At 46.0% G+C, this 13,437-nt stretch overlaps 1 protein-coding gene across 3 annotated transcripts in view; it reads right to left on the minus strand.

The window, feature by feature from the left end:
* Positions 1-4,155: 4,155 nt before the first annotated feature.
* The window catches only part of SLC36A4 (solute carrier family 36 member 4), a 100,373-nt gene continuing 91,091 nt past the window's right edge, over positions 4,156-13,437 (minus strand). For 2 of the 3 annotated variants that reach the window (XM_081860507.1, XM_081860508.1), the window contains exon 11: positions 4,156-8,250. In XM_081860507.1, coding sequence (XP_081716633.1) covers positions 7,928-8,250 — 323 coding nt within the window. In that variant the 3' untranslated portion in view covers positions 4,156-7,927. The remainder of the gene's footprint in view (positions 8,251-13,437) is intronic. The other variant, XR_014156153.1, reaches the window with a different exon arrangement.

A 13,437-nucleotide genomic window follows, 5' to 3' on the forward strand; every position in this document is an offset into this window, starting at 1 on the left:
CTGAATTCAAAAAGCACACCGGGCTTGGCTCACTCTTTAGCCAAAACAGCCCTCAGCAGAATTTAAACACAAATCTATGCAGCATTTGCAAAGCGTGGGAAATATAGGTTGCTAGACCTTTAAATGTCCCAGTATTAAGCGCTTACAGTTCTCTACCCCTCTCAGAGTGAACAGACCACAAACCTGAGTGAGTTTAAATGCTTTGCTTACAGTAATCACAGGTCTCACTCATGCATCGTTCAACACTACAGCAGAAACAGCACAGGTAAAAGCTTCTTTAGTATAAAGTACAAAAGTATCTTCAAGAATGGAGTATGGACCTGGGAGCTCCAGCCACATGAGTGGTCAGTTACATGGTTAAAAACAGAGAGGGAGGGAGGGAGAGGAACTGTAAACAAACAATACTTCCTCCCCAGCTGTGCCTTATCTAGGAATTTACAGCTCTGTAGTCCTTAACCCTTTCATTTGCTAACTAGCATAGATATGCATTGTTAGGTTTGACTGCAAAAGCTCCCACAGTCTGGAAGACTATTGCCCCACTAACACAGCCTCCTGCAGGTGGGGCCTGTTGCTGACTTCTGTGTTTTTGCTGCTTCTGCTGGAGCAGGGCGAGTTCCCTGCCACTGGCCAGTATCCAACAGTTGGGGAAAAGGATAAATGAGTGGTAAAACACAACCAGGTTCTTCCTTGCCGCTGTTCACAGGGGGAATGGGAGAGATGGGAAGCGGGGCTCCCTCCATCAGCTCTGCTGTGACAGACCAGCTCTATCAGGCTCCCTTTCCCTCAGCTGTCACCTGGGGCAGCTGTTCCCTAAGGCTGCCTTAGTAGGAGAGATGGGAAGCAGAGCTCGCATTGTACTTCATTGTGAAGCTCCCTCCCAATTGTGAACAAGCAAGAGACCACCACTCTTGTGTCCTGAGAGCAAAAGGTCAAATTCAGGAAGGCCTTTCCTTACAGCTAGCAAAAAATCCCTGACTAAGTGCCAGAAGTCTCCTGCTGAGCTCATACAAAACAAAAAACAAATGCCGCCCTCAGGAACATAATGAATGCATTTCTAGAGCTTAAAACTGCAAAATAAATCAAAATTTGAAAAATCCCATCTCCAGGTAATAAGTGTACCCTTTGCAAAATGATTAGTTTAAGCTCCTAATAATTTAAATATTTATGCCTGCAAGGGGAGATGGAAGATGAAGATAGGGTAATTTATGACACAATGTTTATTCTTCACTATTATAAAAACCAGGAAGAAAAAAAGCAAACCACTTACAACTAACAGGCAATAGACTTACTTGTTTTTATCCACTAATTCCTTGTTGCCCTGAAGCTCTTGAGATCCATTTTGCATTTAGCTGATAATGCACGCCTTACATAAATGTGCAACAAGCGACGTGAGCTAATCTTGTGTGGAAACCTCCCCCCTCCCCCCCCCATTTCTCAAATGTTTTCTTCCCCATGAAAGAGGCTCCTGTTTTTCTGCCTCCTTAGCAAGGCGCCTTATAATGTCTTTATAACATGGATGGGAAGCTTCAGGTCCGGGGGCCAATTGCATCTCTGTCTGGCCCTTGGGACACTCTAGAGCAGCCTTTCCTCAACCTGTGGGTCCCCAGATGTTGTTGAACTACAACTCCCATCACCCCTAACTAGCAAAGCCAGAGCTCAGGGATGATGGGAGTTGTAGTCTAACAATATCTGGGGACCCACAGGTTGAGAACCGCTGCTGTAGAGGCTACATTTCCTTTCTCTCTCCTCAGGCTCTACTCCTCACCAGTCCTCCTGCTTCTCTGTGTGTCCTGTTGCCTGGCTGGAGTGAGTCCTCAAACTCAGATGATGACTCCTTCTCGCCTGGATGGAGGATGGAGAAGGGTGTGTGAGCGTGGGTGGAAGCTCCTCTTCTGTGCTGCAGAGGACGACAGCAGAATGTTCCGGAAACAATCCATTTGCAACCCAGTTAACTCAGGAGCAAAGCGACAAAAAGTGGGGGGGGCATACCAGCATTCAGTTCTTTTCTGCTCTTTTCACGCAGGAATTGCGAGGTAATAGAAAGTTTGGAAAGGTTTGGGGAGCAGCAATGTTGTTCGGCGACGTCTGATGTTGTGCCACACCGCACAACACTGGTGTGGACAAAATGTGGCACGGCATGGCAGCGGATCGGTCAAATAGCCAGTGTTTTGTAATGCATCAAGTTACTGCAGTGCAAAAGAAATGTTAGGAAATGGGACAGAAGCTAACGAAATACTCCACATGTCTGAACTAAGTCTCTTCAGGAAGCGAGGACAGGGTTGCCATGGACCGAGTGAGGGAAAGGGGCTATGTACCAGTCACCCCGTTTATAGTTTGATAACCTAAAACAAGTTTGTTTCTCTCCCCACTCCAATAAAAATATGACAAAATGGATGGAACGTAACAGTGTGGTTGGAGGAGGCTGGCATCAAAACATCTCTCTTGCAAAAAGGAACAAAGAACCTTTGGAAGGGAAAAGACAAGACCATGTCGCTGGGGAAACCAAGAGGCTCCAGAGGCATTCGCAATAGAAGCAGCTTGTTCTATCTGCATGTTTCTGCTGTGCTCACCCAGAGTTACTTCCCCAGAGCAGCAAATAACCACCAGGGAGTATGAGCAGCCAGCCAGCACTATGTCCTGAGGATTCCTCACAATTTCCAGAGCAAGGCAGCTTTTTAGCAGTTGTTATTTGCCATGTTGTTTCAGTGTCAGAAGCTGCTCATCTCTACCTCAGAACAGTGAGGAGTGTTGTCTTAAGGTGAAAAAACAGCGATGCTATTTGTGTAGCTGTAGCACCTTTAGTGGGCCTGAGCCACCTCCCTCTGACAGTTTCCTCCACCCGGGTGACCTCCTTTAGCTCAAGACGACAAGCAGATACACAACACACATTGAAAGCACACCAAACAGGCATTTAAAGGACATGGCCTCAAAGAATTCTGGGAGTTGTCGTCCCCCTCCTCACAGAGCTGCAATTTCCAGCATCTTTCACAAACCACAGTTCCACAGTTAGGGAAGGCTGGTCTGACATAAGCTGCACCTGTTGCATGCTGTATTCATTTAATTCTTCTAGAGCCCCTCAGGTATTATCTTAAGAGCAAAGGAACGGCCATTGTGTGTGTGTATTTTAAAGGCATTTTATAATAGAGTTTTGACATCACACTGGATGTGGTTGAGATTACAGAATGTTTGCTGCTCGCTTTCCAGCAATATTTACCATCTGGCAAGGCGATTATGGACAGGATGGAAGAGAAATTGCGCAAGGGCTATAGACAGAACACACCACTATTTGAAGGCTCTGAACAGATTCAAGTTACCAGAAAGGACATTCTGACTAAACATCAGGAAGAACTTTCTGGTGGGAAAAGCTGTTCTGACAGTGGAGCAGACTCTCTCGGATGGTGAGAGGCTTTTAAGCAGAAGCTGGGTGTCCATCTGTCGTGGATGCTTTAGTTGAGATTCCTGCATAGCAGGGGGTTGGACAAGATGACCCAACTCTACTATTCTATGGTTCTAAGGCAAATGGCAACTTTTTTTGCCTCAAAATATCGATCGTCAAATAACGGGACAGTCCTACAGCTGAAAAGCTACCCTAAAATATACTTCTTGCTTACTTTGAAGGTCTATCCTGTCTTCCAATAAAATGACAGCTTACAACCAACAGGTAATCTCACTCACTCACAAATAGTCCTTAGTCCTCTGGATGACGGAGGAGCCCAGAACATGTCACCCTTTGGGTCTGGAGCTGAGTGTCCTTTCAGGCAGGGAAGAGGGAAGCCAACTCCCGGCGGCTGCTTCTCTTCTTCGGCCAATGGATGTCGCCAGGCTGATCTCTTCCCTTACCACAATATTATTCCTGGGGGGACAGGGGTGCAACCTCACAGGAAGCTAACTTCACACAGTGAGTCAGACCACTGGCCGTTCTACATCAAAATGATGTCCACTCTTGATGGCCAACAGTTCTCCCAAGATTTCAGAAAAGGGATTTCCCAGTCCAGTAGTTGGGAGATGGTGGGGATTGAGCCTACGACCATCAACCCAAGCCTCTGCCATCAGCCAGACTGCCTCTCCCAGTAGACCTTTGGTGGAGGCCAGAGCATGCATCCCTTCCCCATTGCACCCTGAAGGTCCATCATGAAAGCAATGGAAAGCAGAGAATTGTGTTTCCATTTTTATTTGATACAGGCAAAGTAGGGCTACCGAACACATAAACCTCACAGCCCTCTGGCCCAGCATCTGTGAATAAACTACATTAAAACTGATCAGAATATAGCCCACTTAAATATAAATTCCCATACAGCATATAAACATAATTCAATTGTATTCAATGCTTTGCGAACATAAAAAAACAACACACACCATTTATCTTACTTGCGGATGATTATTTCTGTTCCCATCTTTAAATACATGTCAGAGTCAAGTTCTACAGTCATTCATTAGTGCCATCTGCCTTCATCTAAGCATCTCATCTCATTTGTAACATCTTTTTTAAAAAATTACTACGTCACTATCTTATTTTAAAAAGAAGATTTTTGCTACATTTAAAGATCTTTGGCAAGTATTCCCCGGAACTTTTATTTTGTACATGCCAGCTGCTCTGGTTTCAATGTCTTTAGACCAGCTGAAGCCCAACACACAACACTAGAATACAAGAGTAGTGCCATTGACACAAGAGGCAATACACCTGTGCAAAATCTGCTGTGAATCAGCAAACCCAGAAGTAGCCAGGTCCTACACAGTAGGAAATACACTGAAAAATACACAGTGCGAACGCTTTAAATATTCACACCTACAGAACGAACTCCCAGGCGCCGCACGGTTTCCAGTTAAGCCGCATCTGTCGGCATTTTCAAATACGCTAGGCGGAAATTAAGGAGTCCTTCACACTCAGGTGGTGCCCAGAAAAGCAAGCCTGACCAGCTGGCCAAGTGAGGGGAACAACCAGATGAGAAAGCATTTAAGCTTTGCTGGTAGGGCGGAGAGTCTGCCACACGCTTTTGCCAAGGTTGTCGGCATGGAATCCTTGCAAGAGACAGGAACTAAACGCTCCTGGTGCGCTGGATTTTGGAAGAGGGAGTCTATTTTACAGTGGCAGGTGCTGGGGGTGCTCAGAGCTTGAGGATTCTGCCCCCAGCCCTGTTTACAAAAGGCACTTGTGGACTTACCAAACATGACTTTGGACGGCACGGCCTCTCAGCCTCGCCATCCAGGTTGTGTGGGCCAAAGACTCCTGCCAGCCAAGTGTTAAGGGCTCAGTTCTTTCAGTGCGTTTGGAGCAGGCTTTGCGCAGTCGTCTCCAAGTGGGATTTATGGGGCAGGGAACAGATAAGCCAAGTGGATCTGGCAGTTTTATATCCCCTGAAGGCACACAGAGGATTGCCAGAACCACGGAAGCAGGGGGGAGAGAGAAAAAATAAACTCTGCACTGCCTTTGCTAGAGTTCCCGATCTGTTTTAAAGTCTTTGCACGGAAGGGTAGCAAGCAGGGTGCGCTTCAGATGTTGCACCCCTCCCCAAATCTCCCCTGGCCGTTGGCCACTCAGGCCAGGCCTGATGGGAGTTATAGTCCGACAATATCAAGAATGCACCATGTGAACAGATGCAGAGTAGTCAAGCCGAGGGCTGAAGTGAAGGAAACGGCAGCCAACCTGAGGTTCTGAACATTAATCTGCTGTGTTCGGGGTGGAAAAGAAAAAAGGTCGGATTTTGGGATCAAAGCAGGGGGAACGTGGATCTCTCCCCATATGCCGCTTAGCTGCCAGCAGCAGCCCTAGATGCAGAGCATCTGGGGAGCAAAGTGTCGCTTTTGCTCATGGCGGGCATTCTACCAGCTCCGTAGGCTTTTTTTCCGCAACTGCAGGATTAAAGAAGAACACAGATCTAGTGGGGAAAGAGCCATCGCAGCAACATGCGTTTTCACCAACTCAGTACAAAGCGGCTGCTTTGCAAAGCAGGGTTTCTGAACCATCATGCGTGGTGACGTGTAGCCTCCAGGTATCTTTTGCAAACAGCCCGGGGGGAGAGGCAGGGAAGAAGAGTCGAAAACATTGATGCTTTATGTTTTTATCTTGCAGTGCAGGGTTTCCCAAGCTTGGGTCTCCAGCTGCTTTCAGACTTTCCATCATCCCTGACCACTGGTCCCTGCTAGCTAGGGATGATGGGAGTTGTAGTCAAAGAATAGCTAGAGACCCAAGTTTGGGAAACTCTGGTGCAGTGGTATGCATGGAATGAACAACATTAGTGCTGCTGTTAACTGTTGCATAGGCTTTTTTCATTTAAAAAGTGCAGGACATGACTACAGTTTTAAATGCAATTCAACACCCACCCACACACACACCCAGGCAGGGATCCTGGACAGGAGTTAAAGCAGGATGACTCCAAAAGCCCCACTCTGTGGCATGTAGTGTTAGCACTCAATTCATACACACAGAATTCACACTCTCCCCCCCCCCCCCCAGTTTTAGGAGGGGGAAGGATCACATGAATCAGGCCTACATTCAGGTGGGGGAAGGTGGTAGAGATCCTGGGGGCCAGGATAAGACCCCTAGCTGGGTTTAGGTGTGATCTGGCTTTTTATGAAGTAAGGGGTTCCATCTCAGCTGCTGATGGAGAGAAGTTAAAGGGGCCTGTAATACAGAACACCCACAACCACAACATCATTTGAACAGGGCAAAAATCTAGCCTGTGTCCTCCTGGGCAAGCTTCACTGAAATTAAAAGGGATCTGCACACTGTCATTTCCATGGAAGCTTACACAAAAGGAGCTTCCAAAAGTATGGAAAAGAATGCCATACTGGCTGCACTCTTTAACAAGATTACAACAAAGGAGAGATCTTAGGAAGAACGAGTGCAGCCCCAAGTTAAGAGCCCTTTGACATCTGAAGTCCAAGTAGTTTCAACATGGTTCAAAACTCTAGACTCCTTCCAATTATGCCCTTACATACAATTGAAATTTGTTTCCTCAAAGCAGAAGTGGGTGGAAACCTTGTGAACTCCATGCAGCATGTTATGTTACTGTTGTTTTTTGCTTAAAGTAGAATACTGGAGAAATATCTCCTTCACAATGTACACCGCTCAAGTACAAAATAGAGGAATTGCTCCATAGTGTTAGGAATAAAATAGAAAAATATACAGGAGCTTGCAAGTTTGTAGAGTCAAAATCAAGTTATGGCACAGAGAGAGAGAAAACCATTTAAAACAAGCTTACATGAGTACTCATAATCGTGGTTCTGCTCCAAAAAAAATAACTAAGCGGACATTGCACGTGCAAAATCTCATCGCGGCAGAGGTTATTTTTGTTGTTTAGCGTAAACAGGTTTTAATATCCTCACCGCCGCAATCGAAGACACAATTTTGAAACATTTGGTCTCTCCTTACCCCGTGCTATGGAACCTGTTCATTTAGTTACACTTCATTTCATGGGCAGTGACCTGCAAGGGGAAGGAAACTGCAGCGGAGGAGCTAGCTCAAAACCTGGTCCCAGGTGGAGCAGAATCTACTGGGTGGTGCCTGTGGCTAAGCCCCATAACCAACCTAGCACAATTCACATTTTAAAAGCACATCTGTATTCTCTCAACTGCTGTGGGGCTTGCGATGAAGGAGATCTTAGACAGGCAGACTGTGGCCAAACAAGACATGAACGGGAAAGTCGTTGGTTTGTATCGGCCAAACATGGTGTCAGAATAGTGTTTTGCTCTCTGGTCCCATTTGCAAATAAATATGTGGAAAGCCATAATGCTTTGAAACCGTGCTCTTCACGAGGTCATATGGAAAAGGAAGGAATGCAAAGACCTTGGGCCCGAACAACTTGAATGTTGGAACAGGAGTGGCTTTAGGTCCTCAGAAATGCACTTGACAGGCTCCCATCTCTAAACCTTCCCATTCAGAATTTTTGGTTCTCAAAGAAGTCCGGAACGAGGAGTTCCGGAAAGTTCATACTTTTCCAAGGTTAACCGGTGTTCCGGCCAAGTGCGAAACATTGAAAGAGCCCGGAGACGGCTCTGTAGTGTTGAGAGAAAACAAAGAAGCCGGACAAACGATCTCTTTCACGGCCACGTAGGTTCCGGTTACGAAGCCAATCACACCCATGGAGGCGATGCAGACATCTTTCAGAAGCATCCACATACTTTGCTTCTCCTTGTAAAACGTGAGGATTTCAACCAGCGGTGGCAGGATCAAGGCTAATGTGCTGCTGCTGATGGCTCCGACGAGAGAGATGACTATGTCCAGGCGAGGGACTGAAACAGCCAGAATGCCTAAGAGGAGAGGAATGGGAGAGAGAGGCATGTTATTTTCAACTTTACGGTATCTGGCACAAGGATGGAAGAATGAGGAAATCCCGACGAAAGAGCAATGGCAAGAGAAATTGATGAACTACGCAGAAATGGCTAAACTGACATACAAGCTGAGAGATAAGGACAACTGTGACTTTGAAGAAGAACGGGAACTTTTCACATATTACTTAAAAAGACAACAAAATGAATTGGACTCCTTGGCAGGTTTTGAATAAACATATGTAAATCTATTGATTTTTAATGTAGTAGATAGAAAATATAAGGAGTTATACAATTTTACAGTGTGCAGAGAACAATATGAGTTGAGAAATCAGAGAGAGGAGCGGAGGGAAGTCTTGGGGGGGGTTGATGGGAAATGGGGGAAAATGATGAATATGAGATGTTTTGATATGTTATTATGTAGAAATATTTTTTAAAATAAAATAAAATAATGTATCTACATGAAACAGAAGTGAACAAGTTGAAGCTCTCAGAGCTGAAGGGTTCTGGGGGGTCTCAGAAAGCAGAGCTAATTCACTGCCAATAGTCTTAGGATGGATGAACCTATCCATTTTGCTTTCTTTCTGTTTCATATTTTCCCATTGTAGGGTTCCATTTTACCATATTTCCACATCAGTTTGCAAAATAAAAATAAAAATCCTCATGAGAATTCGCCAACATTTCCCCTAACACAATCACTTCTGCAACGGATTTCGCCTGCTGCATGCATCTTTTCTACGAAATCTTCTCTAGCAAAATGCTAGAGTCCAAGCTACCAGTCCAAGTGTGTTAAGCCTGAAGCCGTATTTAAGTCTACAAATTATACCCCACAGGAATGTGGTAAACTCGCCAATATATTATGTACTTAAATTTTAGATAAATCCCACTTTATCCCAGATGTTTGATGTGCGGAGTGTAGAGATGCAAAACCAAGACAGTGTCCCACCAACAATAGCAAACCCAGGGCACACCATGTATCCCAGCTGCACAACATTTAAAATCCCAGCTATATCATCATCCCCACCTCTGGGTAACAAATTTGACCAGCAATATTTGATAAACCGTTCCCAAATCTCTTACCCTTCTCTGCTGGGAGGGGAAAAAAGATTATCAGCATCAGCATTTTTTGTACTCTCATAATTCAGATGTCTGTATAGCATGAAAATTATACAAATTGCCCCAGCAGGTGAACATCAGTTATAAAGTAATCTCAGCCTCTTTTAATTGGGCGTGAAATCCAGGTTGTTCTATAAAATGAGAAAATTCATCACAAAGTGCACTTTGCTAGCACATTTTTAATTCCGTTCTCTCTCCACGGAGTTTAGGGGCAACATGCAGGGATCTCTCCGACATGATTCCTCATGACAACCCTGTGGGATATAGCAGCAATTGGAGCAAGGTCACCTAGCAAGCTTAAATGGGGGGTAGGGTTGAAACTGAACCCAAACCTTCCCTGTTACAGACCTTCAGATACACCGCTTCGCACCTTTCGTTGCACTGTAACTTCCAAAGCAAACCGATTTTTGTGCAGCAGAATCAGTGCAGCAGGTTTGTAATCTGCAGCAACGGGTGCAAGCTCTGCATAATGACCCATCTGTCGGAATCTCCGCTCGACCGAGCTGATAAAGCTCATCTTCCGGAATCACCCTCCGACGTGCTTAACCACCTGAGCCTCTGATAAGGCTCCAGGCACATCCCCCATTCAGCAGAGTTTTCCAGCACAGGGAAGAGACGAGAAGGTATGAGCTGCATGCTAGGTTTTATTACTGAGCTACGCAGACAGAAAGAAATGCATCCTCTCTCTATGAGAGCAGAGAGCAACTGAAACTAAGGAACAAAGGAACAGGAAAGCAGTAACGTCACATCCGTCTCCCGTCTCCCATGAGACTTCCAACAGCCTGGAATGTCTCTGGAATGTAAACAGAGTCTTGTGACTCCAAAACACTGCACAGTGGCAAACAGAAACTAACACCATCTTCAGCCGATATTACTATGCAGAAGCCTTGAGACTCGATAAATATATTTGGGGAGGGAGAAGGGAAAGAATGGACACCAGTCAAACAGAGGGCAAGTGCTAGGAATTTATGAATTTATTAGTGAAACCGTTATGCATAGCATCTTCCAAGCCCAATAGCCCCACCAGGGCAACTTAGCAATTATAACTGTTGCAATAAATTCAATTAAATCTGAGAGCACCGAACAATTTTTACAAACTAAGGCGTTGTCCTTTTCACCACAACAGACTAACAGCGCTAGAATCCCCTCTAAAAAATTTTCAAGAGACTGCACTGCAGTTTTCCTAAATACACCATCAGAATCAGAAGGCTGTTGCCAAATAATTTCCTAGGTTCATCTGAATAAATGTGGCCTCCCTGCTCAGGACCTGCTCAATCTCACAGGTACCTTAGCTTTATCAGGAGCAAAGGCAGCAATGATGGGAAAAATCTGGCGGCCTTTGGACTTCTAAGCTCTTCTTAAGGAGATGTCTCAGGTTCTAGACCTGGCAATTCTATGTTCTAGATCTGTGCTTCTCAACTGTGGGTCTCCAGCTGTTGTTGGACCACAACTCCCATCATCCCTAGGTAGCAGGACCAGTGGTCGGAGATGATGGGAGTTGTAGTCCAACAGTATATGGGGACCCAAGGTTGGGAAACGCTGCTCTAGATAGCTTTCCCTCAGACATCTCTCTCTCCCTGACCTCAGACTCAAGTCACACTTGAAAACACAGGGGGTTTGGAAACACAGGGGCAGTAAGGCTTCACTTCTGTGGGAAAAACAGGAGCAGCCATCAAGCAAGTGCTGAACCAGCATTATTACAAGCCACTTTTAAAAAGGAAGGACTTAATTAACTGCAGAAGTAATTACATAAACAAGTTTAATATAATTAATTAGAGTAGGGACCTGCTAATCCCAGTAGGACTGCAGAATGAGGCCAGAGATGACTCTCCTCTGCCATTACATTGCTAACTGGAAATGGCGCGTTCCTGTTTCACAATTCGGAGACGCCATGTTTGCGAGTGACAGGACCAGAAATCTGCAACAGGGAGCCCTCCTATCTGCCATAGATATTTTCTTCTATGATCTCTGCCCAGATGGAAAGAGGTGCACCATTAACTGCCCTCAGACCCTCTGGACTAAGAGCTTGACTTCCCGAACTGGCTGCCTTTTCAGAGTGCTGGCAGCAGCTGCGAGAAACCTATTTCTCTCGTCTCTCTCATGCCCTGACCTCTCATGCCCTGACCCCACAGCCCCTCTGTACCTGAGTCTAATGGTGAGACAGAAAGATATGGGGGAGGGAGACAGAACAACTTTACCCACCCTAGATCTCTCCGGGCATTGGACTACAACTCCCAGAAGCCCTAGTCAGAACAGTCAACAGTCAAGGACGATGGGAGCTGGAGTCCAACCATGTTGGGAGGGTACCACACTGGGGAAGACTGAAATCAAGCCTTCCCGTTCCCATTAACTGCCCCTCCCCTCCTCAGCAGTAGCATTTCCCAGCCTTCTCTGCTTGGTCAGAGACAATATCGCTGCTCTCCTCAGTCAGGCCTGTAACTGCTGCATGAGGTGGTGCAGTTTCAGTCCGTTGTTCCCCACTGCTGGGTGAAGGCGAGGGTGTGAAACTTGGGCAACGAGTGCCACCTTTGGATCTGGCCTGGCGCCACCTTGAGACCAGACTTCTCTGCTGCCAAGAGCTGGCAGACACACGATTCAGGACAGTTGCACAGGAAAGATCAAGCACAGAATAGAAGCAGTAAGACGATAGTGTTAGGAGGGCAGCCATGGCACACCCTTAATAAGATTTGCATTAAGGCTCTCTTGCTGGCAATGCCACTTTAAAGGGCCTCTGCGACAGTCTGTTTCTGCACAACAGATATCATCCAAGACTAAAATTCTGTTAAGATGTCATCTGTATAAATAGGTGTTCTCCGGCTAGGGCACAGAGCATCTGTGAAGAGAGCTGAAGGGAGGGACAAAATTATGTTGACTCTTCTCACCCACCCCTGCCTCCTGCCAACCTCAGATGCTGCTCCAATGCAAAGCGCAATTTCTTTGCCTCACTAATATTGACAAAATGAAGGCCAGAATGCAACGACTCCAGCAAACACGAAAGACACGACCGAGAGCTCGCCGTCCCCTTTCTTCCATCATATCCCAAGACCACACCAGCATATGCATTTTAAGTAAGTTCCCATTCTTTGGAGACTCCTGCTTTGACCCATGGCAAATGTTAAGACCTCGTCTCTTAACCATGGTTAAGAGATTGGGGGTTGGGCATGGGACAGAGTAGACCATGACTCCCATCCTCAGCCCCTTCCATTTTATCTGCACATTCCTCCCTCACTTTCCGCAATGGTTTCAACCAGGGTTCAGCATTACACCTGCCATGATCACTACAGATGGTGACAGCAGTCACGAAATTAAAAGACGCCTGCTTCTTGGGAGAAAAGTGATGACAAACCTAGGCAGCATCTTAAGAAGCAGAGACATCACCTTGCCAACAAAGGTCCGTATAGTTAAAGCCATGGTTTTCCCAGTAGTGATGGAAGTGAGAGCTGGACCATAAAGACGGCTGATCGCAGAAGAATTGATGCTTTTCAAATATGGTGCTGGAGGAGACTCTTGAGAGTCCCATGGACTGCAAGAAGATCAAACCTCTCCATTCTGAAGGAAATCAGCCCTGAGTGCTCACTGGAAGGACAGATCCTGAAGCTGAGACTTTGGCCATCTCAAGGACCAGAGCACGCCAGGCACTCCTGTCTTCCACTGCCTCCCGCAGTTTCATCAAACTCATGTTAGTATCTTCAAGAACACTGTCCGTCCATCTTGTCCTCTGTCGTCCCCTTCTCCTTGTGCCCTCCATCTTTCTTTTCCAGGGAGTCTTCTCTTCTCATGAGGTGGCCAAAGTATTGGAGCCTTATCAGTTTTCCACACCCAAACCTGAGCTACCAATTTGGCTATCCAACATATAAATGAAACAAACACCACACTTTGGAGGAGAAATGCCGCTAGGTACTGCTTGGTTTACAAACACTTCAGAATCCCCGCTTGAAAGAAAGCAAGGCTTTAAAAATGAACCAGGGACTTGTTAGCCTGAAGGATGCAGTAAGAATGTGGCTAGGTTTGCTAATCGCTCCCATCTTCTGAACACCCCTGTTCTGTGCTTTT

Source organism: Podarcis erhardii (genome assembly GCF_964252035.2).
Source record: "Podarcis erhardii genome assembly, chromosome: 4".
Lineage (NCBI taxonomy): Eukaryota > Metazoa > Chordata > Lepidosauria > Squamata > Lacertidae > Podarcis > Podarcis erhardii.